Here is a 26665-nt window from a genome sequence, read left to right as displayed (position 1 = left end):
AGAAGAGGAGGAGGATGGGAGGAGGGGGAGGAGGGGAGGAGGGGGAGGAGGAGGGGGAGGGGGAGGAGGGGGAGGGGGAGGAGGGGGAGGAGGGGAGGAGGGGGGAGGGGGAGGAGGAGGAGAGGGGAGGAAGAGGAAGAGGAGGCCCTGCAAGGTCAGGGTGAGGGGCCCCCAGGAGGACAGAGCCTTCATCCTTTGTCTGGAAGCACAGATCCCTCCCCCTCACGACCCTGGCCCCCAGCAGCTGGCAGAGCCTCTCACCCGTCCTTGGAGAGCTGATATCGGAAGAAGTCATTGGCTGCCAGCTTGATGGCCTTCTCCGGGGTGACGAGGGTCAGGTTCACGGCGGCTCCTGTGTGGCACGCGGGGGAGCACAGACAGGTCAGTGGCCTGGGCTGGGGAGGCTCTCCGCCGGCACTCGCCTCCCAGTTGACAAAGCCCACCCCCCGTCACTCCTGGGCTACGTCCTCGTGCCCTCTCGCCCACATTTGTGCCTGGCGGGGGCGGGACCAGCGGGCCAGGCAGTGCCTTCTCCAGGCAGTCTGCTCAGCCTCCCAAGTAACCCCTCCCAGTCCAGTGGGCGGCCTCCCTGAGGGACACCTCCGCTGGGCTACAGACATGCTCGTGTCGGGGCTCTGGGTAAGGCCACGTCCAGCCTGGCGCGGGTCAGAGCTGGGGAGGCAGTGGCGAGCGCCTCTCGGCGGCGAGGACTCAGGGCTGCACAGCACCTGGGCAAATCCAGGCTTGGAGATTGTCTCCTAAGCTGCTTTGCAGTAACGACCCCATCCCTCCCAATCTCCTGGCACAGACAGGGTCCCACCCGTCCCGGGAGGCAGGGGAGGGGGCTGCGGCCACTGTGGTAGAGACAGTGTCCTGCCATGCTGTGCACTGATAGTGAGCGGGGGACGGGGCTGAGAACTGCCGTGCCCCAGAGATCCCACCCCCTGGCCCCCCAGCACCCAGGGCCCGGCTGATGACCCCCGGTGCAAGTGCAGCCAGCCCCCACGGGACAGGTCCACACTGTCACACCAGGCCCAGGTACGCTGCCCTGCCCTGGCTTTCCACCTGCCTCCCCGCCGCTGTGGTAGGACCCCTCTGGGGCTGCAGGAGGGTGCTACCCAGGCCTGCCCCGTCCCCAGCCTCACCGCGGTACATCCCGAAGTAGCCCTCTGAGCGGACGGTCTTGATGAGGCAGTCAGACCTACAGACCAAGGGTGGGAGCAAGCCGGGGATCAGCCTGGCGTCAGGGAGGGGCTCCCCCAGGCCTGCCCCCCCCCGCTTCCCCTGGGGTTTAACAGGATGGGGGGACACAGGAGCAGAGCACAGTAGTCTGCCCCCCATGCATAGCTCCACGCCCGCTAGCCCCCGCCCGGCAGGCTCACATGCTGGTGTACAGGCGCTGGCCATTCTGCTGGTTCTGCAGCCTCGTCTTGGCCAGGTCGATGGGGAATACGCAGGTGACCCCGATCAGCCCAGCGATGCCGCCATTGATGAGCTTGGCTGGCAGACTGTGTGGGCAGAGAGGGGGTGTCAGGACGACCTCCTCGGCCACGGGTCGGCGGGGAGGGGAGGGCAGGGGTGGGGTGAGGCTCGGTGGGCTCCTGACCTGATCTGCTTATCAGCCATCTAACTCGGAAGCACTCAGGTAGGAGCCCAGAGGTGGACGTCAGGCAGCGGAGGTGGGGCTGGAGGAGGGGGAGGGGCGGTCCTCTACTTCCAGGGGAGTTGGAAAGCCAACACTTCTGTCCTAGAAGAAAGAGGGGACTGGGATCAGCGGGGGTGGGCAGACCCACCGCTCAGAGGCACACCAGAGGAGTAAGCCCCCCGAGCCTCCCTCCCAGGTCTCCTGAAGGGGCACCGAGCCCCTCCCCCAGCGCCCCCTCCCAGGCTGGGGCCCTCCACACGTCCTGGGCGCGCAGTGTGCGGTGAAGCGCTGCCCCTTGGCCCCAACCCTGGGCCCCCCGGCTTCCCCTCAAGGCGCCACCACCGGCTGCGTCCTCCCAGCTGGCCTCGCTCGCTCACGTGCGCGGAGCCCTTTAAAGGGCCAGGCGCCTCTGGGGAGGCAGCGGCAGGGGACGGGGCCAACACGCAGGTCAGGGCACCTCCGCCCCTGGACTGGGCTGCGCCGGCCCCCATCCTTGAGCAGAGTCAGCGGGCGCCTGCCCTCTTCGGGAGGCGGGGGAGAGTGCCCAGGATCCACACTGGGGCTCAGCTCACAGCTGCCCGGTAGGTGCCGCCCCCACTCCCGTGGCAAGTCCACGCTGGCCCCCCCAGACCATCCGCTCCCCTGGTGACCGGAGAAGCGCCAACGCAGCCACAGCCAGCCCTGTACCCACCCCCTCCCAGGAGTTTCACCCCCAGACTCACCCCCCCCCCCACGGAGGAACCCAGCGACCGGGACCTCTGGGAGGGGGATGGCTGACCTTCCGAGGATCCCTGGGGCAAGTCCCCCAGCTACCCCAGGGGTGCAGAGACAAGAGGCCCCTCTCTCTAGGGGCAGGGTTGGGGAGCCAGAGCCAGCCTCGGGGGCCTCCGATGGGGGGGCACAGCCATAAAAACTGGGCTGTGGGGTCCTCCCCCCCACTCCGGCCCCCTAAGAGGCCAGCTGTCACAGGCTCCCACCCGAAGCGACTCACCCCCCCCCCCCCACGGAGGAACCCAGCGACCGGGACCTCTGGGAGGGGGATGGCTGACCTTCCGAGGATCCCTGGGGCAAGTCCCCCAGCTACCCCAGGGGTGCAGAGACAAGAGGCCCCTCTCTCTAGGGGCAGGGTTGGGGAGCCAGAGCCAGCCTCGGGGGCCTCCGATGGGGGGGCACAGCCATAAAAACTGGGCTGTGGGGTCCTCCCCCCCACTCCGGCCCCCTAAGAGGCCAGCTGTCACAGGCTCCCACCCGAAGCGCCGCCACCCAGGGTCACACGGCTGGCTCACACCTGTCGTCCCTCCGAGAACTGGTGACCTTCACCTCAGCTTTCCTGGGCAGGGATGTCCCCTGCCTCCTCATCAGCCCCTCCGCCCCCCGCCGCGGTCCCGCTCACCCCAAGGTGCACCGGCCCGGCTCCTCCTCCGAGACTACAGCCCGCGGGCGGGCGGAGGAGATCCAGCGGCCGAGGGCGGTGCCGGCTGCGGGGATTGGCTGCGGGGCGGGGCGGGGCGGGGCGGGCCTGAGGTGGGTGGTGACTTTCTCTTTCACTTCGGGCGGGACGAGGCTCCCTGCCCCTGCGGGAGAAGGGATGAGAAGGGGGTGTGACAGCTTCTGGGAGGCAGGGACTGGCCTCGGCGCCCCCTCCAGCCCGTGGGGCAGTGGGGCAGACTCGGGCTGACCCAGCCAAGCCACGCAACCGGCTCACAGGGACCCCAGGCCCTGACCACCGAGCCCCCAGCTGCCCCATGGGTTTCTGTCTGCAGCCTGCAGGCTGGATCTGCCTAGCGCCCTGGGACCCCAAGGATAGGGCTCTCTCTGTGCCCAGGCATGGGGAATCTGGTGCCATGGGGTGGAGATGGGTCTGTGTCCACTCGTGCCTGTATGACTTGTGGGTCTTTTGGGGGAAGGTGAACTTCAGGGAAAACTCACGCTGGAGCAGAGAAAGACATGCTTGTCTGCTGGAAAGGCCAGGGAGGGGGTGGCTGGGCCTCAGAGGCCACTGGTTGCCACCCATAGGCCTGTTCACCTGGCAGGTCCAGAGGGCATGGGAACCAGCACTCCCAGAGCCCTCTGCCCTGCCAAGCTGCAACCCGCCCCCCCCACTCGCCCAGGGCCTCAGTGCCAGGACCTGCTTCTCCGTGCCCCAGTCTGCAGAGAGGAGTCTGACCTCTGCACTTCAACCTGACCCTCTCTTCCCACCCCCACCCTCCAGGTGTAGACTGGCCACAGCTGCCTCTCTCTGCTGTCCCACATTCTTGGGGGCAAGGTCCACATCCTGCCCTACGGGGACTGAGTGAGCCCTGCCTCCCGTCTGGGGTAAGGGACATCTGGATGATGGGGGCCCCGGAAATCAGACAGACTATCCAAGGTGGGGAGGGGAGCAGTTGTCCCAGGAAGACAGGCAGCCCTGGGGTCCCACACCACGCTCTGCCGGCTGGAATGGGGAAGTCGGTTGCAGAACTGAGAACAGTGGGGGGAGTGGGCTCTGCCGGGAGACGATTGGCAAGGGGTCCTCCGGACCCTGAACGCTCCTTTTTCTGTCCTCACTCAGTGTTCCCACACCCTGCTCATGAGACAGCTTGGAGGGCCCTCCCCTTGCACCCCCATGTTGCCATAGAAACCTGGCAGCCCCAGCTAGGCCTGAGGCCCCAGGGCTGTCAGCCCTCCCTGTACCCCCTCCGGTTCCCCGCAGCCTGGTAAACTGGGATTGCAGGCAAGGCTGCGGACACCGCAGCTCACAGAGACCACCCACAGGACGATGCTGCTGCTTCCAGGCCCCCCAGAGATAAAACCTCCCACAAATGAAGTCGCTGAGGTCCCCCACCCCCAAAAAAGGCAATGGGGGTGACGCTCAGAGTCTGGGACTGGCCATTTGCTCCCCATTCAATCTCCCCCAGCGCCTTCCCCCCGAGGAGGCGCTTTCTGTTCAGCCGTCTGGAGGGGCGCCAAGCCGGTGACAAAGGAGGCGCAGGGTGGGAGTTCAGGGCTCCGCTTGGAGGCCGGCTCAACTCCCCGTCTCGCTGGAGGGGGTCCGGAAGGGGCCCGGGCGGCCACGCTGTCCCCCTCCAGGCGATGGCGACTCCAGCCAAGCACGTGTCCACATACGTCCAGCAGGGCCCCACGTGTGTCCCCCCTACGGCCGGGCTTCTGCTCCTTGGCCACCGGCCCCCGTCTCCTACCCCGCGGGGACACGTGTGCGCGGGGAGCGCGCCCGGCACCGCCCGGGGCCGAGCACGGCCTCCCACACTCCAGCGGCAGCGGGTCGCAGCATCTGCCGGCGCGGGCCCCGCAGAAGCCGCCTCGTCCGGGCAGATGTCACCTCCCACAGCCGTCGTGGTGCCCCTCGCCCCCGCAGCCGGGCTGCACTCGGGTGGGCGCCGCCGATGGGAGCCGCCCCGCGGGCACTCACCGCGCGCTCTGCCGCCGCCGCCGCCGCTCTCGCCTCCCCGCCGCGCCGCGCGCCCGGCTTCACCTAAGCGCGGGGGCGCGTCCGCTCGGCGCCGCGCGCGCTCCGCCCCCGGTCCTCGGTCCGCTGCGGCCTCTGGCTCCCTCTCCTGGCCGCCGCGGCCACTGCGCCCGGCGGGCCACAGCCCAGCGCCAAGCCCTCACCCTAGGTCCCCAAGGGTCTTCCCTGCGTGTCCGGCCTCGCGCCCGTGCATGGGCCGGGGACCAGGGACTACTCCCGTCGGGCCAGCGGATGGCGAGGTGCGCTGGGACGAGGTGTCCTAGGGGAGGAGCGGGTGCTGGGACCCGCTCCTCACCGCCACCAAAGGGCAGATGTGCAATCCCGCACAGGGTGACTTTATATCCATCGGGGCTGCAGCCGTTACTCTGTAGCTGGGGCCCCCTCTCTCCCGGAGACCAGGACCAAGAGGAGGCGCTGGGCCGGAGACCCTCGCAGCAGGGGCCAGGCCTCTGATTCGGCCTCCCCGTGCCTTCTACCTGCCTCTCCACCCAGCAAATAAACTGAGCTCCGAGACAGCTGCCAGGATGGTGCACGTTTGTTACGCAAGGAGGACAGGGTCGCTGTCCCCATACCCAGAGAAGGTTTCAAAGTGGGAGCCTCTAGTCATTGGCCAGAGGATGTCAGGGACCAGCCCAAAGTCAGTAGGTTCTAGGCCTGGGCAGGCTCGGGGGATTGTGATGCTGAAGAGCCTGGTGGGCCAGGGTCCCCGGGGGCCAGGCTTGTGCGCTGGATGCCCTCCTGGTACTTGCGGCGGCCAAGCTCCAGGACAGCCCGCACCTCTTCGGCCACGTCCCGCCGGTCGCTCCGCTCCAGGGCCTGCACGAGGAGCCCCACAGCCCCTGGCTGCCCAGCCTGGCGCTCAGCCCAGGAGAAGAGCATATGGCGGATCTGCCCATCCAGGTCGTCCCTGGGGGGACAGGGGAATGGTGAGGGAGGGGCCCAGCCCAGGATCACCCGCCTCACACAGGGTCTTGGTCACCCTCCCCAGATGGGTTCCTTTCTCCCTGGGCCAGGGGTGGCCAGACCCTCCCTTTCCTGACTGTTTGCCCTGCCCCCACCTCCCCTGGACAGAACTTCAGCCAGCCTCCAGTAGGCAGGCCAGCAGTGGGAAGGGAGGCTCAAAAGAACTCACCGGAACTCATGCCGGATGCGCTGCAGCTCACGGTAGGGCAAACCCAGGTGCAGGGCCACGGCTGGCCAGTCAGGGCCCAGGCGCCCGGCCACATTTAGCAGGTTGCTCTGTGTCAGGAACCCAGTCTCGGCGTCGCCCAGGTTCAGAGGTGCCAGGGAGAGGCCAGCCCCCTGCCCTGGGCCCTCGGATCCCCGCAGCCTCTGTGGGGAGGACGCAGTGGCAGTGAGCCCATACCCCTGGCCATGCCCTGCCCCCTCCCCCATGCCCCCCCGCCCCCCGCCAGGCCGCACCGGCAGCTTGATAGGCAGGGTGGCCATCCACGGGGCGTCTGCAGCCCTCTTCCGCCGAGCAGCCTCCGCCTCCTCAGGCACCTCCTCCGGCACCTCTCCCCGGTAGAAGGACACCTGGGGTGGGAGGAGGTGGGCTTCAGCGCCCTGGCCTCGGCCCTGGCAGCCCGGGGGGCCCTACCCCGCTGGCCCACCTGGCCCCTCACGGCCTGAGCCCGCCGGTCCAGGGCTGTGGTCACGTACACCTCCTTCAGGTTCTTCAGGTGTGAGTAGAAGACGAAGCACACCCTGCCCTCCACACAGTCTGGACGGTCTGCGGGCAGGGGGTGGGCTCAGCAGGGACTGAGGGGGCAGACCCCAGGGTCCCTTCTCCAGCCGCAGGGGGCCTACCAGCATCCACGTTGATGCCCCTCTCGAAGGCAGCGAAGAATTTCTCACCCTCAAACACCTCCACGGTGTCCGAGGGCTCCGGGCCGCGGTACCGCTCCAGCAGCCGCCGCAGGGTGCTGTCCACCTGTGGGGGCGACCCACTGGCTGGGAGCCCAATGCCCTGCCCTGGCCCCCCGGCCCCCACCCCGCCCTCCCAGCCCTCTGCCCCCGCCCCCACCTTGTTGCGGGGCAGGCACTGCAGCAGGACCTGCTCGGGGTCTCGGCGCCTCTGCAGCGCGATGAGGTTCACACGGTGCAGCCGCAGCCGCTCCCAGGCCTTCCGCGCCAGGCCCCCCACGCAGCTCTTGGTGGTGTACCAGAGCCAGTACCTGGGAAGGCTGGGGGTGAGCGGGGTGCGCAGACCGGGGCGGGGGCGGGGGACCGAGGAAGCGGAGGGAGGGGTCACTGACCAGGAGAAGCGCGTGACCTGGAAGCGAGCATACAGGTGGGTGAGCTCCAGCGCCACCTGTGCCGTGATGTCATCCCAGGTGGCCGCGGGAGGGGCCCGGTACAGCAGGTGCAGGTGTGAGCGGTCCAGACTCAGGCCTGTGGGTGGCAGGGGGCCACAGGCTGAGGCCTCCCTGCCCGGGGCCCCCCTTCTGAGCACTGTCGCCCCCACCCCGTGGCTACAAGTCCAGGAGGCCACACAGCCGCCTCTCACCTGTGAGGCCGGGGGGCAGAGGCAGCTGCACGGTGACCGGCCGAAGGAAGCTTGGGGGGCCGCTCTGGGAGAGGTAGAGCAGGGGGCTGGCGGCCGCCTCAGGCTCTCCCAGCAGGGCCGGCAGTTCTCTGCTGCCCACGCGTACCACCTGAAGCAGAGGGCACCCGAGCCATCACCTCTGTGCCCAGGCACCACCCACCACCCTTGGCAGCTGCCCTGCCCGTACCTGCATGCGGACATGACGGGGCTCCTCGGTGGCCCCAGGGGGGAATGTGACCTTGACCCCTGGATGTCCTGAGGAGCACAGCAATGTCCCCTCTGGTGGCACCAGGCAGGAGTCAGACACAGGGCGCGAAACCACGAGGAACCAGGAGAAGTGAGGCACCTGGCAGCGAGCCCAGAGCCGCTGGGCGTGGGGGGTGCAGAGGGACAGGGTCAGGGGCTTCGCCGGGCATGGGGGGCGGACAGAGGGACAGGGTCAGGGACAGTTGGGCGAGGGCAGAGATGCTTCCTTCCCAGATGGGCCTGGACAGCCCTCACCTTGGGCGCCTCCTCCTCCAGGTGGGTCTCCAGGTCACTCCAGCTATTGTCACTCAGGGTCCTGACCACCACCTCACGGCAACGCCGGGCCCGTGGGGGCACAAAGAGCAGCCACAGGCCCACCTCCTGCCAGGCAAGGGTGTGTGAGTGCCAGGGCCACGGCCGGGCCCTCCTCACCTGCCCCGACCCGCCCTGGCCGTGCCTTCTGGAAGGCCACCCCGTGGGGCTGCAGCTCCAGGACACCACTGAGCAGAGAGTCATGGGGACCCAGGGGGACGAGGCGTGGCTCTGGCAGCCACAGTCGATAGCGGATGGTAACAGGGGTAGCAGTGGCTCCCACAGGGAACTGCAGGCGGACACCGCAGGCCAGGGTCACAGAGCAGCCTAGGGGGGTCACGGCGAAGCTGAGAGAAGACAGGGTGGACATCGGGTCAGACGCAGCAGGGTCCCATATGTCTGAGTCTGGCGCCCTGGGCAACTCTAGGAGACCCCCAAGGCACGGGCAGGTGTACAGAGCGGACACGGTGACAGGGTGGACAGACGCTTTTGCAGCCCAGCCCCTCCTCCACACCATACCTGTCCAGATCTGAAGTCAGCAACAGTCTAGGCATTTCTGGGACCACGGGCGTCCCTGTGGAAGGACAGAGGGGCTGTTAGGATGGTGATGACACCCGCGTCCTGTCTGTGGTCTGCCACCGTCCCCACCAGCAAGCCTACCTGGAGGACTGTGGGCGTCGGGGCTAGGCCCACCCAGGGGGTTTCCTTGCAGGCGCACGAAGGGGGCATCCAGTAGCTCGGGGGGCACGTCCCGGAGCCGGTTGTCCCTCAGGTCGAGCCGGGCAAGCAGCGGGAGGTGGGCCAGGCCGGCGGGCACCGAAGCCAGAAGGTTGCTGTGCAGAACAAGGAGCCGCAGGGACCGCAGGCCCGCTGTGGGAGTGCCAGCTTAGGGCCGGCGGAGGACCGCGCAGGGCCACCCCAGCCCTGGAGCGCCGCGCCAGGCCGCTCACGCTGGGGCCCCCCAGAGAAGCCCTTTCAGTCTCCGCCCTTTGGCTGGACGAGAGCTCGGGGAGGCCTGCGCAGGGAGCCTCAACAGCCAGGGAAGTGGGGGGCAAGCAAGGGCCGCCGAGGAGGGCAAAGGCTCAGGGTGGGCCAGCCTGCGCGTGCGAGGCCCTGCGGAGGAGAGAGGGCTGCGGGATAGGGCAGGTTGGGCAGTGGCCGACAGGCCGTCAGGCCCATCAGGCCCAGGGAGCCAAGGCTGCGACTCACCAAGGGAGGCAGGGAGGCCCTGCAGCCGGTTGGAGGCCAGGTTGAGCTCAGCCAGGCTGCTCAGGCCTCCGATCTCAGGGGGCAGAGCATCCAGCAGGTTCTCAGAGAGATCGAGGCGCTGCAGGGTGGACAAGGACCCCAGTGCTGTGGGCAGCGTTTGCAGGCGGTTGTGGGTGGCAGCGAGGAAGGTGAGGGCGGGGAGGGCCCCCAGGGCCTCAGGCAGCTCTGAGAGGCAGTTATGAGAGAGCAGGAGGGCACCCAGGCCACACAACTGCGGGATACAGGCTGGCAATGTCTCCAGGCTGTTGAAGCTCAGGTCCAGGTGGGCCAAGTGGGCTAGGCCACTCAGGCTGGCGGGCAGCGCGGCGAGGGAGCCCCGGAGGCAGGCACCCAGAGCGTCCCGATGTTGCCCACCTGGGTGGGGGAAAGGTAGACATGACTCTCAGAGCCAGAGTCCCAGGTCCCAGCTCAGCCCTGCCAGCCAGGGAAATAGGTGCATGGAAACACAGACCTCCACACCAACCCCACCTAGACAGCGAGAGATGGACACAGATACTGGAGAGTCACCAGCAGATGAAGAAGGCAGCGACAGACAACACAGGCTCGTCTCAGCTGGCAGTCATCACCCGTGACCCACCCCAGGAAAAATACCCACACTGGGGTCTGCTGGAGACCCCACTGGCAGCTGCCAGGTCCAGGAGCCCAGGCTCAGCCAGCTTCCTCTTGGGGGAAAGGGGTTGGGTAGCGCTGTGCAGAGAACAGCAATGGGGCTGGAACCGGGGTTTGCCTTTCAGGACCAAGAAGCAGAGACAGAAGCTAGCGATGAGGCTGGGACCAGGTGGGGCTCACCTTTGAGGACCAGGGAGCGGAGGCGTGGCAGGCTCCGGGGCAGACGGGCCAGGGTGGCCTGCAGCAGCTGAGGGTCCTCGTGGCCACTCAGCTGCAGGAACTCCACCTCCAGCAGCTGACGGACCTGCTGGGCACACAGGTGCAGCAGCCGGTGGCAGCCCCTGGGGTATAGGTCCAGGCTCAGCCGGTTCCCAACCAGAAGAAGGGGTGCCCCCAGCCCTGCATCCACAGCATCTGTAGCATCTCTTGCAGCATCTTCTACAGCCGCTGTCTCGGGCTCCAGCCCCTCCGCCACCGCAGCCATCGCCTACCGGCTGTCCTCGGGGGCCAGACATGTCCCAGCTCGCCAGGCAGGCCTGCTCAGGCAGGGCCCAGGGAGGCTGCAGAGTCAGGGGGAGGAGTGGGTAGGAGGGGGCTGGGCGTCCTCTAGCCAGAGGAAGGGGGACTCTGGCTGGGGGGAGCTCTTGAGCCAGGCCAGCTGGTCCAGAGCCCAAAGCCTAGGCTGGACAGATAATCGCTGCAATGGGGCCAGGGAATAGGACTCCCCAGGGCTGGGAAGGCAGCAGGCAGGGAGACCTCTGTGTGCAGAGGGGCCTGGGGACGTGCTTGAGGGAGGGGGGAAAAGTGAGGCTTCACGTCCCAAATCTGGAAACTTGACAAGGGATTCCTAGAGGTGTCAGGTCCTATTCCAGCCCCCACCCCCTCTGGGTCCAGCCCCACCTCCAACCTTCACATTCCTCGGCTTTGACCAGAGGTCCCGGCTCTCATCTACCACGTGGGGCCGGTGTTCCAGGCAAGGGCCGGGTGATCCTGCCCGCGTATGTCAGAGCAGTGAGTGAGGGGGTTCCTAAGGACCGGACCCCACTTCCTGGCGCCTGGAGGTGGGCTCCCCGCCACTTCCAGCTCGCACCTCGGTCCGCGGAGGAGGTCGGTGCACCGCGCAGTCGCGGCCCCCACCGCTCGGGGCGGATCCCGGGCGGGAGAGCGCGCCCTCCCCGCGCCGCCCTCCCCACGGCGCGCCCGCGGCCCGCGCGTCACCAGCGCTCCCGGCGGCGCGCTTCCGGGTACCGCCGCATCGGAAGCTCGCCTCATGTCCGGCGAGGGTCCGCAGGCCGGGATCTCAGTGTCCTTCCCGCCCCGCCCGCCCGCCCTCCGCAGCTCGCCGCCCTGCTGCACTCAGCTTCCTGTAGGCCCGCGTGCCTCTGCCGTCCAGCCTTCCGCAGGAGGGCCCGCGTTCCGCGCCACCAAACCCAACCTTTCAGAGGTTCTCGGGCCCTGGGCCCGCTGAGCTCTAGGGCTGTGCATTCCTGGCCCCATGTTGAGATGAGCTAGTGCGATCTCTGGCTGCAGGGGGTATCGGGTGCTGATCAAAGCTGCTGCCCCTCACCCACCTCCTGCCAGAGAACAGCTCTGAGAATGTCCCCAGCCAGCCCCAAAGGCCTCCTCTCAAGCCCTGCAGAGCCTGGGCCCCAGCGCCAATGGCCCTACTTTTATGGTGATCACTGTGGGTCACATGCCCCCAGCAGTGGGCTTCCTCACATGCTGCCCCCTATCTTTCCGCATCTCACAAGAGAGGAAAAGGCGGCTCCGAGAGATCAGATGTTGCCCAAGGCCACTAGGTGGTGAGCGCCAAAGCCAAGGACCTCAAACCAGGTCTGTCTGACTCTCAAGAGAACCTTACCCACTCCTGCTTCCTCACCCCGCACAGTCGGTGCCTATAAACGGACACGTGAACACATCTGCTCCTGCCTGTTGCGCCCCAAATGATACTGTGTGCACCCTCTTTCCTCCACCCTCGCCAGCTACCGCCATCCCTCCCACCCGGACGGGCAGTTCCCACCAGGCCTCCACTCTCCCCAGCTCCTATATCCCCTTCAGTTTCCACATAGCTGCCAGAATTTAAAACAAACAAATCACAGGAACATTATTCAGCCTTAAAAAGAAATGAAATCCTGACACATGCTATAATGTGGATGAACCTTGAGAGCATTACTCTAAAAGAAATAAGCCAGACCCCAAAGGACAAACGCTGTATGAGTCCATTTCTGTAAAGTCCCTGGAGTAGTCAAATACATAGAAACGGAATGTAAAATGGTGGGGGCCAGAGGCTGGGGGTGGGGAATGGGGAGCTGCTGTTTAATGTGTATGGAGTTCAGTTTGAGAAGTTCTGGAGCTAGATGGGGGTGATGATTACACAGCAATGTCAATGCACCTAGTGCCCCTAAATTGCATGATTAAAATGGTAAGTTTTACGTTATGTATTATTTTACCATTAAAAAATTTAAATAAAAACAATCACAACACTTTCTTGTGTGATTGCAGTAAAGTCCCATCCTTCCCAAATGGTTTCCCCACTTCACCGCAGCTGTGTGACCCTGAGCAAGAAAACCTTTCTACGCCTGACCTCATCTATACAAGGGTACCGTGTGGCTTGCGTTAACAAACCAGTGCTTGGCGCTAACACGTGGGTTCACCTGCTGTCAGAGCCCGCACGGGCTGGCTGCTGCCTCTGAACCCATCTCCCGCCACCTTAGTTGGGCCTTTGCATCTGACCCCTGGGGCCTGATGCTCGCCCCACATCTTCGCAGGGCCGGCTCCTTCTCATCCTTCAGCCCTGTGGCAGTGTCAGCCTGGGACTGCCTCGTTTATTTAGTGTGTCCGCGCACTAGAACCTGAGTTCTGCGGAGGCAGAACCGGGCCTGTTCCCTCTCAGGACCGACGCCAGCCTGCAGCAGGGTTCCGGACACGGAGAGTGAATGAGTGACGTGTGCTACGTCCTCGTGGACCCTGAGATCTGTCCCGAGCCGACAAGGCCAGGGCGGGGGTGGGGTGGGAGTCACGCGGGCTTCGGCACTCCTGGCTCCGCTCCTCGGGGCGGCGGTGACAGGGCCTCCCAGCTTCGGCCGGAGCCCCCACCAAGGCGCTGGGGCGGGGAGCAGCGGCTCGGTTCCGCGGTGTGAGCGCGCGGAGCGGATCGCCCACCCCACTGGGCGGGCCGAAAAACGAACTCCCGCTCCCGCGAGTTGGAACCACCTGCAACCCGGAAGGGCAGCGGGTTGGACCAGTGGAATAGCGCCCGGGCCACGTGCGGCCCGCGCAGGTAGCAGCGTACCCGCGCTTCCGGTAGCCATGCACCATGGGACTTGTAGTTCGCCGGCCGCGTCGGCCTCTTCCGCAAAGATGCGACCTGGGCGTGAAGGCTGCGCTGCATGGTGGGAGCTGTAGGCGCCGCGTGGCATCCTGGGAGCCCTAAAGGGAAAAACGATGAACTTCGGACTCGCGCCTCGCTTTACCCTGCTTCCCCCAGGGATCTCGAGGAGCACTCACCCCACTGTATACAAGAAGGCGGCCCGGAACTGCCTTTCGCCTTTGCGGTGGTGGCTGCGGGACAAGACGGGATAATGGCGTCACCTGCGTCCTCCGGGGTTAGGCACCGTCTGACATCACTAGGAGGCGCCCTCAAGGGGCGCTGCGCGCAGGTCCCGGAGGCTTCTGGGTAGCGAATTACCCCCGCCCCCCGCACCGGCGCCTTCCTTTCCGTCCCTGACGCCGCCGAAGTCGCACGCGCGAGGCTTCTCCGCCGCCGCCAAGTTAGTGGGGCGAGCAGGCTGGGGCGCGGGCCGGGCCGGGAGTGCCACGGAGGGAGGGCGGGCGGGGCGGGGCTGGGCGCAAGCCGAGCCTCTAAGGGGTCCCCGGACCGAGCCACGCGCGGCCGCGCACGGGTCGGGGTGGGGGCGGGAGGCCTCCCCGTAACGCCGCCGCCCTCTCCTCGCGCCGCAGGATGCGCTACGTCGCCTCCTACTTGTTGGCCGCCCTCGGGGGCAATTCCTCCCCCAACGCCAAGGACATCAAGAAGATCCTGGACAGCGTGGGCATCGAGGCGGACGACGACCGGCTCAACAAGGTAGCCGCCTTGCTGGGGCCCGAAGCCCCCGGTCTGCTCTGTACTTCGCACAGGGGGATCCCTCCCTTACCCAACCCGGCTTTTCCCTTTGGGAAAGTGTAGGTTCCCGCTGATTTCTGCCAGCCCGTATGGTTTTGGGGTTGCCCTGATGCACTGGTACAGCCCGAAGGAAGAAAAAGTGGGGGTGAAGCCAAATCTCAGCGTGGCTCAGTAGCAACACAAGTCACGTGTAAGTGAAGGTTTCTTAGTAATTTTTTTTTTTTTTAATGAAAGCGGTGACGTTCATCTTGATCTTATTTTCTTTCACCCAACTTGGTGAAACTTACTTTGACACATATGAGTGTAAAGTGAGATATTTTGCATTTTTTTTCAGCAGTAGGTTTGGGTGTTAGTTTTCACATGCAGGGCGTCTCAGTTCACCTGTCCTGAGTCGCTCGTGATGGCTGTGCTGGGGGCAGGGGTGTGATGGTAGGCCTCTTTTAAACTAGGCCACTCCTCTCTTTTAGGTCATCAGTGAGCTGAACGGAAAGAACATCGAAGACGTCATTGCCCAGGGTGAGGTTGTGTCCAGGGCTTTCGTTTTCACGGTCCATCCTAATTCCTGCCGGTCAGCCTGTGACCTGCCAGGTTTCGCTTGTGGACCAGAGCACCCTAGAAGCCTTACCCAGAGGAGTGAGCGGGGTTTCAGCGGGCTCATGCCGCGGGCGCTTCTAGACAGCCCCGGGACAGGGCGCCCATGCTTTCACTGGGCTTTTGTAAACAAGTCTCTCCACTCCTTCTTGGGGTGCTAGGGCTGACCACAGGCCCCTGCCCTGTGGTGTCAGACTGGGATAGGTGGGACTTGTCTGGAAGTTGAGCTCTGGGGAAGCTGTTTCAGTTCTTGGGTCCGTGACGGGGCAAAGCCAGCTCAGCAGACAGCTTGGTCTGTGAGCTCGCTGCTGGACACTGGGGCAGCGGACTTTACCTGCCTGATCGTAAACATGTTTGTCTAGTTTATCTGCAGGGTAGGGCGCTGTGGTCTTGTAGCCCTGCTGGAGGGATGCCTAGAAGCCAATTTCTGGGCGTGACAACAGATCCTCCTGTGTGGGAGAACAGGAACCTATGATTTGGGTCCTAATACGTTGGGCTAAGTGTCTCGTTACTCTTGAGTAACGTTGAGGCCAGGCTTCTGCTGCTGTGGTCTCACCTCTCCTTTCTGGTTTCTGTAGGTGTTGGCAAGCTGGCCAGCATGCCCGCTGGCGGGGCTGTGGCCGTCTCTGCGGCCCCAGGAGCTGCAGCTCCTGCTGCGGGCTCGGCCCCAGCCGCAGGTAAGTGGAGGCTCAGGCAGCTGTCTCTGCAGACGCACTGGGGTCTCTGCTGGGAGTGTGGCCTGCTCCGCGGGTGTTTCTCACCACGCTCTCTCTCCCCACAGCGGAGGAGAAGAAGGAGGAGAAGAAAGAGGAGTCAGAAGAGTCAGACGACGACATGGGGTTTGGCTTGTTTGACTAGAGTCCCACTCCCCTGCAAATAAAACCCTGTTTGCGTATTTCTTGAGCTGCCTGTGAGCCTTTTGTCAGAGTGTGGTCTCTGCATCCTAGTCTCATCCCGGGACGAACCAAGGCCCTTGTTCGATGAGGTGGAGCGGGTTGCCTGAAGAGCCAGGAGTGGAGTGCCTGCACGGGGGCCACTTTCTGTGGGTCTGAGTGTGGCCAAGCCTTGAGCTCCCTTCTTGGGCATGGTCCTGGCTCCTGTGGACTGCCAGGGCCTCCCTAGGAAATGAGGCCTTCAGGGGGACACCTATGAACCCTTGAAAAGCAGGGGTGGGTGGTTTCTGCGAGGTGGGTCAGGCCAGTTGAGGCCAGCAGCTCCCACAAGGCTGGGAGAGCCCTTAGTTATGCACAAGAGGAGATGTGGTGGTGGGTGTGTGGTCCCCAGATGTCACTGTGGGGGTCAGTTCCCTGGCTCCACCTAATCTCCTGAGCAACTTGGACTTACCTCCTCTGAGCCTGTGTGTGCATCTGTCTGGTGGGCCAGTACCTTTGCTGGGCAGATGCAGGAGTGGTCTGTGGGCAGCAGTGTTGGGCCCCGTGCTTGCTGTGTCCTTCCGTGTCGGGCCTGCCTGTGCCCTTTCTGCCAGGCTCTGGCCTAGGATGTGAGGCAGAGGGGAGAGGCCCTCCCACTGTCCATCCAGGCACCATCCTGGCCCTGCAGCTATTGGCAGTCGCCCACCAGTGCCAGGCCACCCAGTAGATGCTCAGCTTTGCTTTCTGAAGGCTGTGGTATGGTGGGCCTGTGTGAAGGACTTGCCTCTGTGGGCTTGTAGTTCTGGAGGAGAGTAATGAGTGCAGCACGAGACATCAGGGCTGGGTGCGTGGGGGGCCCTCCCTCAGGAAGAGGCCCCAGGGCAGGGGCGTTCATGCGTGGAGGGAGGGGACTGATGGCCTTTTTGCTACCCAGAGGAGTGGGGATTGGGACAGGGCCTCGGGGGGATGAGGGGTCCTAGCAGTGTGGGCTGCAAGGGGAAAGTATGAGTGGGGAAGAGAGGTGGGGCTGTGGGTACCCAGAGACACAGGTGGCCGGGGCCATGGTCCAAGGTGAGGGTAGAGACGGCCCCCCAGGGGAGTGACGCAGGGTCCGGGGGCAGAGCTCACAATCCCAGCCTTGGAGGCTGAAGAGAAGGGCCCTGTGTGAGCCAGAGGACACCATGGGGGTGGGGGCGTGACACCTGCCTGGCAGTCATCAGATACCAGGGCTTCTCCTCTGTGCAGACTGAGAGGGGGGCAGGTCCACTCCCACCCCCAGCCAGGATTCTAGGAAGGGCCACCCTGTTCCCGGCTGCAGAGCTCCTGGGGCCTGGTGGGAGGGATATGTACCCAAAACAAGTCAGCCAGGGTGTGGAAATAGGAGCAGAGGTCTCCCCGCACGGGGGTAGTGCCACCCTCCAGGCCCCACAGTCCCTCGGAGACGGGGAGGGCATGGGCTCTGCCCTCTCCTTGGAGCGGGTTGCGGGGATGGCCTGCTTAGGTTCCTGGCTCCGCTTGCACCGTCCTGGTCCTCCTTGGTGGCACCCTGGTGAACCCCTGAACTTTGCAGGCTGGCCCTGGGGGTCTGTTCCATCCCCACTGTGTCACACCCCTTGTCGCCTGCTGCATCCAGCAGCATCCCCAAGGGCTCGGCCACCCTTACGGGGCCACATCCTCTGCACTGCGCCTCCATCCCACCCAAGCATTTGGGGTTCTAAGTCAAATTCCCTCGTCCCCCTGCCTCCCCGTTCCCAGCACCCACAGCACCCAGACCTGGGCTCCCCTCTCCTAATTCCCCCACCCAGGGCCTTCGAACGTCCTGTAGGTGGGTGGCCCTTTGCTTTCCCATGTTAATAGTGTCCACACACCTCTTCGCCCTTCTCAGTCCTCATCTGAACTTAACAGAAACCATCTCTCCCACCCCCTCCCCCAAGCGGGGCAGGGTCTGTGTTGACTTTGCTCACTGCTTACGGAGACCCGCGCTGGTCCCCATGCCAGGCGCACATGGTGCTAAATCAGCATGGGTGGCTTGGAGCACAGAGGCTGAGGACTGGATGGCATGACACCGGATGGCCCCGTCCCGGGGAGGCCCTGCTCTGGCTTCTCCACCTGGGCCTCGGGGGCGGGGGGGACACGCAGCCCCAAGCTGGGTCCTGAGCCAACCTCCAGCCAGAGGAGCTAGTGTTCCTGGGGAGACGGATGCACACTGGCTACCCACTGCCCAGCACAGACAAGCCCCTCGTTTGGGAGGTGGGGTGAGGTGCAGGGCTGGCCTCTGGATCCAAGCCAGGCTAGGCCTGCCCTACAGTCCAGGAGAAAAATGCAGAAGAGGGGCGGGAGGGTGACATCACCAGGAGTGCTCCACCTGTTGGGGCAATTAGTGAGGCGGGACAGGGCTTGAGTCATACCCATGTAGACCCCACAGCCTGAGGAGCTGGGGCAGGATGCAGGTCGAACCCAGGTTAGTGCCGAGGTGGAGCTGGGCGCGTGGTGGGCAGGGCTGGGTCGGGATGTCGGTTGTGGGTCTACCACGCCCTCTAGAAGTTGTGTGTGATTCGCGTGCGCCCTGTATGTTTATGGGTAAGTCTGTGGATGAGTCGGTGGGTCCTTCGGGTCCCTGGTCCTCGGCGAGCTCCTCAGGGTCCCGGGTTGGTGTTGTAGGCCGACCCCCAAGGGAGGGGGCGGACGCTGCCCAGACAGCAGGGCCCTCCCCTCGTGGGTATCCAGCTCAGACTGCCGTCGTCCCGGACCTGAGCTCGACCATCCCCACACCTCTGGGCCACTTGGTGTCCCCTCCCGCCGTCGACGATGGGGGGGTGGGGAGGTGGCGAGGCAGCGGGAGGTCGAGGATGTGGACCCTCGTCCGGGCCTGACCGCCGTCTCTGGCGGGGCCGCAGGTGTCGCCTCTCAGGGCCCAGTGGCCTGGACAGCGGGCGGCGAGGGGGAGGGGGGGCAGGGACGGGGTCTCAGAGCCTGGGCCGGGGCTCCGGGCGGGGTCTCTGGGTCGAGACGGGCTTCCAGAGAGGGGCGTGGTCTCGGGGCCGGGCTTCGGCCTGGGTGGGGCCTCGGGGCCAGGGCCAGGGCTCCAGGGTCCGCCCCGAGGGCGCGGCCGTTCCCCTTGCGCCCCAATTGGGCCGCGCGCGCCGGCTCCGCCCCGCCCCCCGCTAAAATCACCGCCTCCGCCTCCTCCCCCGGCAGCTTCTCCAACTCCGCCGGCTGAGACCCCGAGCCACAGCGATTGCGGGGCCGGCCGGCCGGCTCTGGCCCCGGCTTCAGAGCGATCGGCGAGCGCGCGGCGCACAGCGAGTCCGGCCGCCCGCGGAGCCCGGGAGCCCGGCGGGCCGCCGCGATGTTCCCCAGGGAGACGACATGGAACATCTCGTTCGCAGGCTGCGGCTTCCTCGGTGTCTACCACATCGGCGTGGCCTCCTGCTTCCGCGAGCACGCGTCCTTCCTGGTGGCCAACGCCACGCACATCTACGGCGCCTCGGCCGGGGCGCTCACGGCCACGGCGCTGGTCACCGGGGCCTGCCTGGGTGAGCGGGGCCGGCGGAGGCTGGTGTGTGCTCCTCGTGAGCGCGGAGCGCCCCGCTCCGTCCGCACAGAGCAGCGGGCCGGGCCGCGGGGCCCCTGGGGTCTCTGCCCGGGATCCCGACCGAGGCTCCAATCCCGGACGCCGACGAGGGGCGGGGCCTGCCTTGTTTTCCTCCGAGGGTGCCCGGGGATTGGGGTAGGGCCCTGCGCGCCTCTGAGCGGAGGCTGCCGCCTAGGGCCCGCCCCTCGGGCGCAAAGGGTGGGGGGCTGGCAGGTGCAGCACGAGCTATTTCGTTGGAAAGAGAAAGTAGTTCGTGGGCGGGACCGCGAGAGTCGAGGGAGGGGCCTAGGCCGTCCTCCTGCCCCGGGCATCCGCCCGGGTGGCAGCGGTCTCTGTCTCCTGGGGCTACGGCATTCCGGACTGCCACGGCCCCGGGGCTGGGAAAGGGTTGGCCTCTGAGGAGCGCGTCTGGGCACCGTGGCCTGGTGCCTCCCGAGGGCCCCTAGAGGAGGAGCCGGCAGGTCAGGCCTGGGCCCGGCCAGCGCAAGCTCTCTGCCGCCCTCGCCTTCCTGGCGCACGGCCCACTGGGGGCCTGGGGCCCTCTGTGGACTGCGGCCAGACGTTTTTGCCCACTCCGTGGGGTGAGAGGTGCTTTAGGACGCTGCAGCCCCGGAGTCGGCTTCCTCCACCCACACACCTCCGGCGGCCAGTGCGAGTGATGTTTACAGCACACGGAGTTCTCCCGGAGTCCTGGGAATGCTGCCCGGCCCCCAGCCGACTAGGGCAGCCAAAGTAACAGAGGGGTCATTAGCTTCTGGAATGCCCTGCCCATCAGGAGCCTGTCCAGTGTTCCTCTCTGCACCCTGCCGGTGACCTTTCCCCTGAGGAGGGTGGGGTGGAAGGAACACAGCTCTACATTCTTAAGACATGGGAATTCACCACTGTGGCCCTGCCCCTCCTACTCATGGAGGATTTCAGGCAAGTGCTTCTCAGACCGCGGTGCTGGTCGCCGGTCCGTGGTACCTAGCTGAGGACACGGTTCCATGGCGCCTCCCCCACCCCACTCCCAAGAAACCTCTTTCTCACGGGTGGGCGTGGTCTTGGGCAGCTGGAGCCCCCACAGCTTGGCAGGTGTTGGCTCCACGCTGCCCCCCTCCTGACCTGGGGGATGGCCCTCAGCCCCTCCCCAAGGCCTCGCTGTTCCCCGACTCTTCCTGGGCCTGCTCCCACCCTGGTTTTGTCCTAGGCCAGTGCCCGTGGGCCCCCTAGAGGAATGCCGGGGGGTTGCTTGCTCTTGGCTGCGGTGGGATGCGCGTGTGCTTCTCCAGGAGTGATGCGGCCCTGCTACGTCCAACCCCAGGCCCCTGGGCCTGTGCGACCCCCGGGCTGCACTGGGGTCGGTGCATCTGGATCTGGCCAAGTGGGTGAAGGCTGAGCCTGGTCAGAGTTGAGCCTCTGCCTTCTATCCTTCCCCGGGGTGGGGGCTGGGTGCCACGTCACGCCAGGCCCAGTGACTCACAGATCAGGGCGGGCAGTTGGGAAATACTGGGCAGAGGGTAAGTCGTGGCCCCAGCTGGCTGCCCTCCCAGGAGCCCCTCTCTCCCCAGGAGCAGGTGGCAGAAGCCCCAGCTGTGGGCCAGGCTCCACGGTGGACCCTGAGACTCCTCTAGGGTAGAAAGGGGTGCCGAGAGTCTGTGCCGTGGACCCTGGGTCTGGAGCCCTGGGGAGTGTGCAAAGCCCAGGAGTGCTGGCCCCTGACCCTTGCCCCTGCTGCTGCAGGCGAGGCTGGTGCCAACGTCATTGAGGTGTCGAAGGAGGCCCGGAAGCGGTTCTTGGGCCCACTGCATCCCTCCTTCAACCTGGTGAAGATCATCCGGGGCTGCCTGCTGAAGACCCTGCCTGCTGATGGGCACGAGCGCGCCAGTGGCCGCCTGGGCATCTCCCTGACCCGCGTCTCCGATGGCGAGAACGTCATTATAACCCACTTCAACTCCAAGGACGAGCTCATCCAGGTGGGCCCTGGGGGCCACACTGGGGGTTCAGTAGGGACCCCAAGGCCCCTGCTCACTGGCCCCCTCTGTCCCTGCCCCACAGGCCAACGTCTGCAGCACTTTCATCCCTGTGTACTGTGGCCTCATTCCTCCTTCCCTCCAGGGGGTAGTGAGTATCTCCCGGGCGACGAGGCGGCTCCCCTGCGGGCTGTGGGACGGGGAGGCGGGCAGGAAGCCATCTGTGCCTCCGCACCCCGGCCCCTCACTCCTGCCACTGCCCATTGCCTCACTTCCCCCAGAGTTACTCAAGAGCCAGGCCAGCCCTGCGCAGATGCACCTTTCCTGTGGCTGTTCCCCATCCCCCCACCGTCTGGCCATCTGCTCAGTGGCCAGTGCCCAGTGGGTGAAACGCCCAAATGAAATAGCCACTGGGGGGGGGCCTGAGGGGGCTAGGGGGCAGCCCAACTCACGCTGCAGGCCTGTCCCCGTGTGACCCCGTGTCCCTGCCACAGCGCTACGTGGATGGCGGCATCTCAGACAACCTGCCGCTCTACGAGCTCAAGAACACCATCACAGTGTCCCCGTTCTCGGGCGAGAGTGACATCTGCCCACAGGACAGCTCCACCAACATCCACGAGTTCCGCTTCACCAACACCAGCATCCAGTTCAACCTGCGCAACCTCTACCGTCTCTCCAAGGCCCTGTTCCCGCCCGAGCCCCTGGTGAGACCAGACCTCCCCGCCGGGCACCGGGGACAGCTCCCCGGGGGCCTCTCCTGGCTACGGCCCGCACAACTTCTCCACTGGGGCAACCCATCCAGCCTCTGTCCAACCTGGATCTGGTCGTGAATCCAAGTTAGCTTGCAGTGGGGCGGGGTGGGGGGGTGGTTCAGGGACACTGGGGACTCTATCGGGCACGTCTGGCTCCCCTGCCCCAGCTTATGCATCCCCCTGCCTCAGGTGCTTCGAGAGATGTGCAAGCAGGGCTACAGGGATGGCCTGCGCTTCCTGCGGCGGAACGGTGTGTGGGCGCTGCCTGGGCAGCCGGGTGGGCTCTGCGTGGCCGTCCTCTGTGGGCCAGCCGGCCTCAGCCGTGCTGATCGCCTATCGCGTCCCCCTCCCCCAACGCCCCAGGCCTCCTGAACCGGCCCAACCCCTTGCTGGCCCTGCCTCCTGCCCACCCTCCTGCCCCCGAGGATGAAGACGCACAGGAGGCCGAGGTGGCCACGGAGAGGACCGGAGTCAAGGACCACTTGCAGCCACCTGGGGAGGATCACATCCTGGAGCACCTGCCCTCCAGGCTCAATGAGGGTACGTGGGGTTGGCGGGAGAGGGGGGACCTGGGGGGACGGGGGACAGAGGAGCAGAGGGGTCCTGGGCTCCACCGCCCTCCCCCACCGACCTCCCACCAACCTCCCTCCTGCACCCACAGCCCTGCTGGACGCCTGCATGGAACCCACGGACCTGCTGACCACGCTCTCCAACATGCTGCCCGTGCGTCTGGCCACGGCCATGATGGTGCCCTACACTCTGCCGCTGGAGAGCGCCGTGTCCTTTACCATCCGGTGCGGGGCAGGGGGAAGGGGTGCAGGGACAAACTCTGGATCATCCCCGGGTGGTGGGCACTCGAGGGAAGAAAAAGGCAGCCTAAACTGCAGAGATGCCATGTCGGGGTCCCAGAAGCCAGGCACAGACGGAGGTGGGGTGGGGTGGGCTCGAGGTTTGGGCCACAGCCCCTGAGGCCATGCCTTGTGCCCCGCCCCAGCTTGCTGGAGTGGCTGCCCGACGTTCCCGAGGACATCCGCTGGATGAAGGAGCAGACGGGCAGCATCTGCCAGTACCTGGTGATGCGCGCCAAGAGGAAGCTGGGCAGCCACCTGCCCTCCAGGTGAGCTCCTTGCTGCCACGTCCACCCCGGCCTGCAGCCTCAGGGGCCCCCACGAAAGCCCTCCCTCACTCGGTCCTTTCCCCGCCCGCAGGCTGTCGGAGCAGATGACGCTGCGCCGCACGCGGTCGCTGCCCTCCGTGCCGCTGTCCTGTGCTGTCTACAGCGAGGCGCTGCCCAGCTGGATGCGCAACAGCCTGTCGCTGGGGGACGTGCTGGTGAAGTGGGAGGAGTGCCAGCGGCAGCTGCTGCTGGGCCTCTTCTGCACCAACGTGGCCTTCCCGCAGGACGCCCTGCGCATGCGCACCCCTGCCGGCGCGGCCCGCGCGCCCCCGCAGCCCCCGCCCGGCTCGCCCCCTTGCTGAGAGACGCTCGCTCCGGCCTTCCCCACCCCTGGTGCCGAGGGCCGGGCCCCCCAGCTTCCCTGCCCCGTGAGGCGGGGCCCCGGGGCCAGCTGAGCGCCCCCTCCGCGGCCTCTCTCCGTTCCCCCTGCAGAGAGAGGAGATGGGGGTCCCTCACGCTGCCCCAGGGGGCTTTGCTGGCACCCAACCACTAACTCGCTGCACTGAGGAGGGAGGGGAGCGGAGTAGCCCTCCCCTCGCAGAGGGCCCCCTGCCTGTGCCTCAACCTCCCCATCCAGGCCCCGCCCTGGGGCTGGGGAAGGCGGGCTGGGGGCTCCCGCACCTGCGGCCCCTGCCCGGCACCCACACCCGCGAGCGCAGTATTACTCCTGAAAACTTTGCACCTGCTCCTCCCTCCACATTTTTCTCGTTTGGCTGAAGAATGTGTGTGAATTATTTATTTTTGCCAAAGCAGATGTAATAAATGCCACCACTCAGCCACTCACCTCCTTCACTCGTACGTGACGCCCCCCACCCCCGCCGCCCCCAGCTGACCCCCCCAGTGTCCAGCCTCAGGCCGGTACTTCCTGGGCTCCCGCTCTCCTCGAGCCTGGCACTCCGGCCCTGCCAGCCGGGCCTGGGGCTCCCCCCTCAAAGCACTGCAGGGCTTCCTAGGCTTCAGCCCACTCCTCTGGCTGGGACCCTTGGGCACAGCTTTCCAAGGGCCAGTGGAAGTACTGGGGACCAAGATCCTTGCAAGATGAAAACAGAACTGTTCGGTTTCTTACCAAGGTGGTGTCTGCACCTCTGCTCCAAGGTGCCCTGGGGGCGTGGGGCTGATTTCCCAAACTGAGCGCTGGGGGCCTGCTCCACTGGGGGTGTCTGGCCCAAGGCTCTGTGGGTGGTGCGGGTCTTGTCCTTGTCACCACGAGCCTCACTGCGAGGTGCACACACCTCGTTCCCCTGTCCCCCTCCCCCGCCCCACTGTGTCCCCAGTTTCCTGCCGGTATACAGGAGGGATCTGGAATGTTGGGCGGGGCGAGGTCTGCACCAAAGGGGGCTGGATCTTGCTCTGGGGGAGACGCGGTTTCCTGAAGGCCTTCTCTGCCCTGCCTGGGCAGTCTGAGGGGATGTAACCAGCCCTCCTCGGTGCTCACAAGGGCCCGTGGGGTGACGGGCGCCTGAGCAGAGCTGGGCACTTGGCTGGAGGTCCAGAGCTCTCAGTCCTGCCGGGTTCAGCCGGCACCTGCCCTTCTGCCCTTTCCCCTCGAGACACGGGGCGGCGGCAGTAGCCCCCAGCCAACAATAACGGTAGTGGGACTGCAGGACTGGGAGAGCCGGCTCAGCAGGTCCCCGTGCACCTGTGCCAGGGGCCACCCCCTTGGTCTCAAGGTCCTGTCCTATAGGCCCAACCTGTTCTAGTTCAGCAGGATCCCAGGCCCCTGAAGAGGCAGAGGCCTCCAGCCCCCCAGCGCTGCCCGAACAGCTCTGCGAGGCCAGCCCCTCCAGGTGGGTGCCAGGCTGGGTCCGGGGAGGAGGACCCCTGGGAAGATGATGGGATTTTCTCCCCCCCATCCCCGCAGGAAGGTCACACACAGGCCCCACCCAGAACCTTCTGGCAGCCCTCCCCCAACAGGAACCTGAGTCAGGGCTATGCCCCCAAAGGAGTGCTTGGGGCGCCTGCTGAGACGAGGACCTCCTTCTGCTGCCCCCGCCCCGCCAGCCACTCACCCTCACACGCACAGGCATCTATGCCGCTGATTTAAGTACCATTTTCTTGTACGCGTTTATTGTTTAAAAATGGAAAATAAAAATTGGAGAAGTATAGGCAAGAAAGGAAAGTCACCCCACTTCTAGAGAAAACCGTTGAAAATACTTTGGTCTATTTCCTGCCTTTTTCCTGCACGCACTTTGGCGCCTTAAGTCGGGATCCTCAGGACTGCCCCCCGACTTTGGCCCCGTGCAGGAAGGGTCCCCAGGGTCATCCCCCCACTATGCGCTCGGACTCTGCCGGGACAGACACTCGGGGATCGGGCCGTATGCGGGGGGGGGGGGCGGCCTATGAGGCGAGCGCTGGGCCACCGGGGCAATGCCGAGAGGCGGGGACACGCGGGGACGCGGCGGCGGCTCCGCCCGGGCCGTCGCTGCCGGGGCCCCGGTGCCCGCAGGAGAACAGCCTGGTGTGCAGCAGGTGCGGTGGCAAAGCTCGCAGGTAGCCGCCCGGCCCGTCCCCCCGTCCCCGCAAGGCGCGCCAATCCCCGCGTGTCGTGGTCAGGGACTCCGGGGCCCCTTGGGGCACGCACTGGCGGGGGCAGAGTGGCTAGGCCCCAGGGTGCTGGGGCTCAGGCAGCCCTTCCCCCCGCTCCCCGGCCCGGCCACAGCGCAGCTTCCGGCTGGGACGGCCCTCCCGGTCCCGTGGAGCCCGCCCGGGGAAGGTGACGGCGTGAGGGGGAGATGTCTCCACCCCTGCATCCCCTCCTCTCGGCCTTTCTCAGACCTGCCCTCTTTGGAGGTCGCCTCCCGCATCCCCCAGGAATGGGTGGGGAGAGAGAATCACAGTCCTGGACTGGGGGGCGAGGACCACAGGGTCCCAGGTGGGGGGCTGTCGCCACGCTCGGGGCTAGCTTTGGGAACTCTGGGGTCTGGGTGTCGTGGAAATGACAGGTGGTCTGATTGGGGGCAGGGTGCCCCCATGGGGAGGGAGGCCAGTCTGCTGGAGAGCAGAGTGCCAGCAGGAGAGCCTGTTAAGCTAGACTCTGGGCTTGTTCCTGACAAGGGCCACAGAAGGCATCGTGGCCCAGGCTGGACCCTGCACCTGCACCCCTTGGGGCCTGGTGCCGGTGGGTGGGGCTGCAGGCAGGGAGGGAGGAGCTCACCCGCCTGCCGGCTGGCTGGAAGCAGGGCCCAGAGGCCCAGACTCAGAGGCTAAGGACTTAGCCGGGATTGGCTGATACTCCCACTGACCCAGCCCAGTCCGCCCGGTCTCCAGGCCCCGACTCCAGGACCTGTTCAGCTTCTCTGCGGCTAACCATTCTCTCACCCAAGCCCCCACCTCCTCATTTTCCATCACAAGATCTATAGCTGCCCCCCCCCACCGCCTCCTCCCCCCAGCACATCCTCTCCTGCACGGGCTGGCTCCCTGGGTGGCCCTGGGCCTGCAGGCTCCACCCATGTCACCTCGCGCCAGCCCCACCACCTGCAATTGGGCCACACCTCCCCCCGCTGGCCCTCCT

The 26665-nt window shown here is 66.0% G+C and overlaps 5 protein-coding genes and 1 non-coding gene across 14 annotated transcripts; 4 read left to right on the top strand and 2 right to left on the bottom strand.

The window, feature by feature from the left end:
• Positions 1-108: 108 nt before the first annotated feature.
• Positions 109-5089, bottom strand: LOC112066993 (mitochondrial glutamate carrier 1-like). Of its 3 annotated transcripts, none has more exons than XM_028479320.2 (5): positions 5055-5089; positions 1607-1747; positions 1383-1508; positions 1146-1201; positions 109-352 (listed from the first exon to the last, which is right to left on the bottom strand). In XM_028479320.2, the coding sequence occupies exons 2-5, from the start codon at positions 1624-1626 to the stop codon at positions 258-260; spliced, it is 297 nt and encodes a 98-aa protein (XP_028335121.1). In that variant the 5' UTR covers positions 1627-1747; positions 5055-5089; the 3' UTR covers positions 109-257. The 3 variants fall into 3 exon arrangements, with proteins under 3 accessions (XP_028335121.1, XP_028335122.1, XP_028335120.1); XM_028479321.2 differs by lacking the exon at positions 5055-5089 and adding an exon at positions 2934-2978; XM_028479319.2 differs by lacking the exon at positions 5055-5089 and having other exon boundaries at positions 1607-1792.
• On the top strand, positions 4445-5564 carry PANO1 (proapoptotic nucleolar protein 1). The gene is given in 4 exon segments (XM_028478782.1): positions 4445-4817; positions 4820-4866; positions 4868-4935; positions 4937-5564. Coding segments are annotated over 4 exon segments (1077 nt in total). The 5' UTR covers positions 4445-4483.
• Positions 5313-15455, bottom strand: PIDD1 (p53-induced death domain protein 1). Of its 7 annotated transcripts, none has more exons than XM_028478598.2 (18): positions 14600-14689; positions 13603-13656; positions 13388-13524; positions 10276-10655; positions 9427-9840; positions 8878-9087; positions 8737-8791; positions 8363-8564; positions 8161-8286; positions 7847-8026; positions 7621-7768; positions 7370-7505; positions 7138-7288; positions 6921-7044; positions 6725-6843; positions 6534-6647; positions 6244-6443; positions 5313-6018 (listed from the first exon to the last, which is right to left on the bottom strand). In XM_028478598.2, exons 4-18 carry the CDS (start codon positions 10577-10579, stop codon positions 5760-5762), a joined length of 2742 nt encoding a protein of 913 aa, XP_028334399.1. In that variant the 5' UTR covers positions 10580-10655; positions 13388-13524; positions 13603-13656; positions 14600-14689; the 3' UTR covers positions 5313-5759. The 7 variants fall into 7 exon arrangements, with proteins under 7 accessions (XP_028334399.1, XP_028334400.1, XP_028334397.1 ...); XM_028478599.2 differs by having other exon boundaries at positions 6921-7064; positions 7370-7386; XM_028478596.2 differs by lacking the exon at positions 14600-14689 and adding an exon at positions 15366-15455 and having other exon boundaries at positions 7138-7505.
• On the top strand, positions 13714-15704 carry RPLP2 (ribosomal protein lateral stalk subunit P2). The gene is made up of 5 exons (XM_007108669.3): positions 13714-13865; positions 14056-14179; positions 14686-14734; positions 15388-15486; positions 15591-15704. Exons 2-5 carry the CDS (start codon positions 14057-14059, stop codon positions 15665-15667), a joined length of 348 nt encoding a protein of 115 aa, XP_007108731.1. The 5' UTR covers positions 13714-13865; position 14056; the 3' UTR covers positions 15668-15704.
• LOC112067006 (small nucleolar RNA SNORA52) lies at positions 14765-14899 on the top strand. Its single transcript, XR_002893024.1, has one exon. It is a non-coding gene; the product is annotated as a small nucleolar RNA SNORA52 (small nucleolar RNA).
• A 3186-nt stretch (positions 15705-18890) lies between the features above and the next one.
• PNPLA2 (patatin like phospholipase domain containing 2) lies at positions 18891-23930 on the top strand. The gene is made up of 9 exons (XM_024131759.3): positions 18891-19217; positions 20996-21228; positions 21311-21376; positions 21720-21929; positions 22167-22227; positions 22341-22517; positions 22639-22771; positions 22972-23094; positions 23186-23930. The coding sequence occupies exons 1-9, from the start codon at positions 19031-19033 to the stop codon at positions 23454-23456; spliced, it is 1461 nt and encodes a 486-aa protein (XP_023987527.1). The 5' UTR covers positions 18891-19030; the 3' UTR covers positions 23457-23930.
• The last annotated feature ends 2735 nt before the right edge of the window (positions 23931-26665 follow it).

Source organism: Physeter macrocephalus, chromosome 18 (assembly GCF_002837175.3).
Source record: "Physeter macrocephalus isolate SW-GA chromosome 18, ASM283717v5, whole genome shotgun sequence".
Classification (NCBI taxonomy): Eukaryota; Metazoa; Chordata; class Mammalia; order Artiodactyla; family Physeteridae; genus Physeter; species Physeter macrocephalus.
Note: the sequence above shows the minus strand (reverse complement) of the source record. Positions and strands in the feature narration are given on the sequence as shown.

Coding starts and splice junctions, on each gene's coding strand:
- PIDD1 (XM_028478596.2), bottom strand. CDS start 10,579: ATGGCTGCGGTGGCGGAGGGGCTGGAGCCCGAGACAGCGGCTGTAGAA. Junction 6,444..6,533: donor CCCTGCCTATCAAGCTGCCG/GTGCGGCCTGGC, acceptor TCCTCCCCACAG/AGGCTGCGGGGATCCGAGGG. Junction 6,019..6,243: donor CGCATCCGGCATGAGTTCCG/GTGAGTTCTTTT, acceptor CTGTCCCCCCAG/GGACGACCTGGATGGGCAGA.
- PNPLA2 (XM_024131759.3), top strand. CDS start 19,031: ATGTTCCCCAGGGAGACGACATGGAACATCTCGTTCGCAGGCTGCGGC. Junction 22,228..22,340: donor GCGCTTCCTGCGGCGGAACG/GTGTGTGGGCGC, acceptor CCAACGCCCCAG/GCCTCCTGAACCGGCCCAAC. Junction 22,772..22,971: donor GCCGTGTCCTTTACCATCCG/GTGCGGGGCAGG, acceptor GCCCCGCCCCAG/CTTGCTGGAGTGGCTGCCCG.
- LOC112066993 (XM_028479320.2), bottom strand. CDS start 1,626: ATGGCTGATAAGCAGATCAG. Junction 1,509..1,606: donor ATGGCTGATAAGCAGATCAG/GTCAGGAGCCCA, acceptor CTGCCCACACAG/TCTGCCAGCCAAGCTCATCA. Junction 353..1,145: donor CTACTTCGGGATGTACCGCG/GTGAGGCTGGGG, acceptor CGTGCCACACAG/GAGCCGCCGTGAACCTGACC.
- RPLP2 (XM_007108669.3), top strand. CDS start 14,057: ATGCGCTACGTCGCCTCCTACTTGTTGGCCGCCCTCGGGGGCAATTCC. Junction 14,735..15,387: donor CGAAGACGTCATTGCCCAGG/GTGAGGTTGTGT, acceptor TGGTTTCTGTAG/GTGTTGGCAAGCTGGCCAGC. Junction 15,487..15,590: donor GGGCTCGGCCCCAGCCGCAG/GTAAGTGGAGGC, acceptor CTCTCCCCACAG/CGGAGGAGAAGAAGGAGGAG.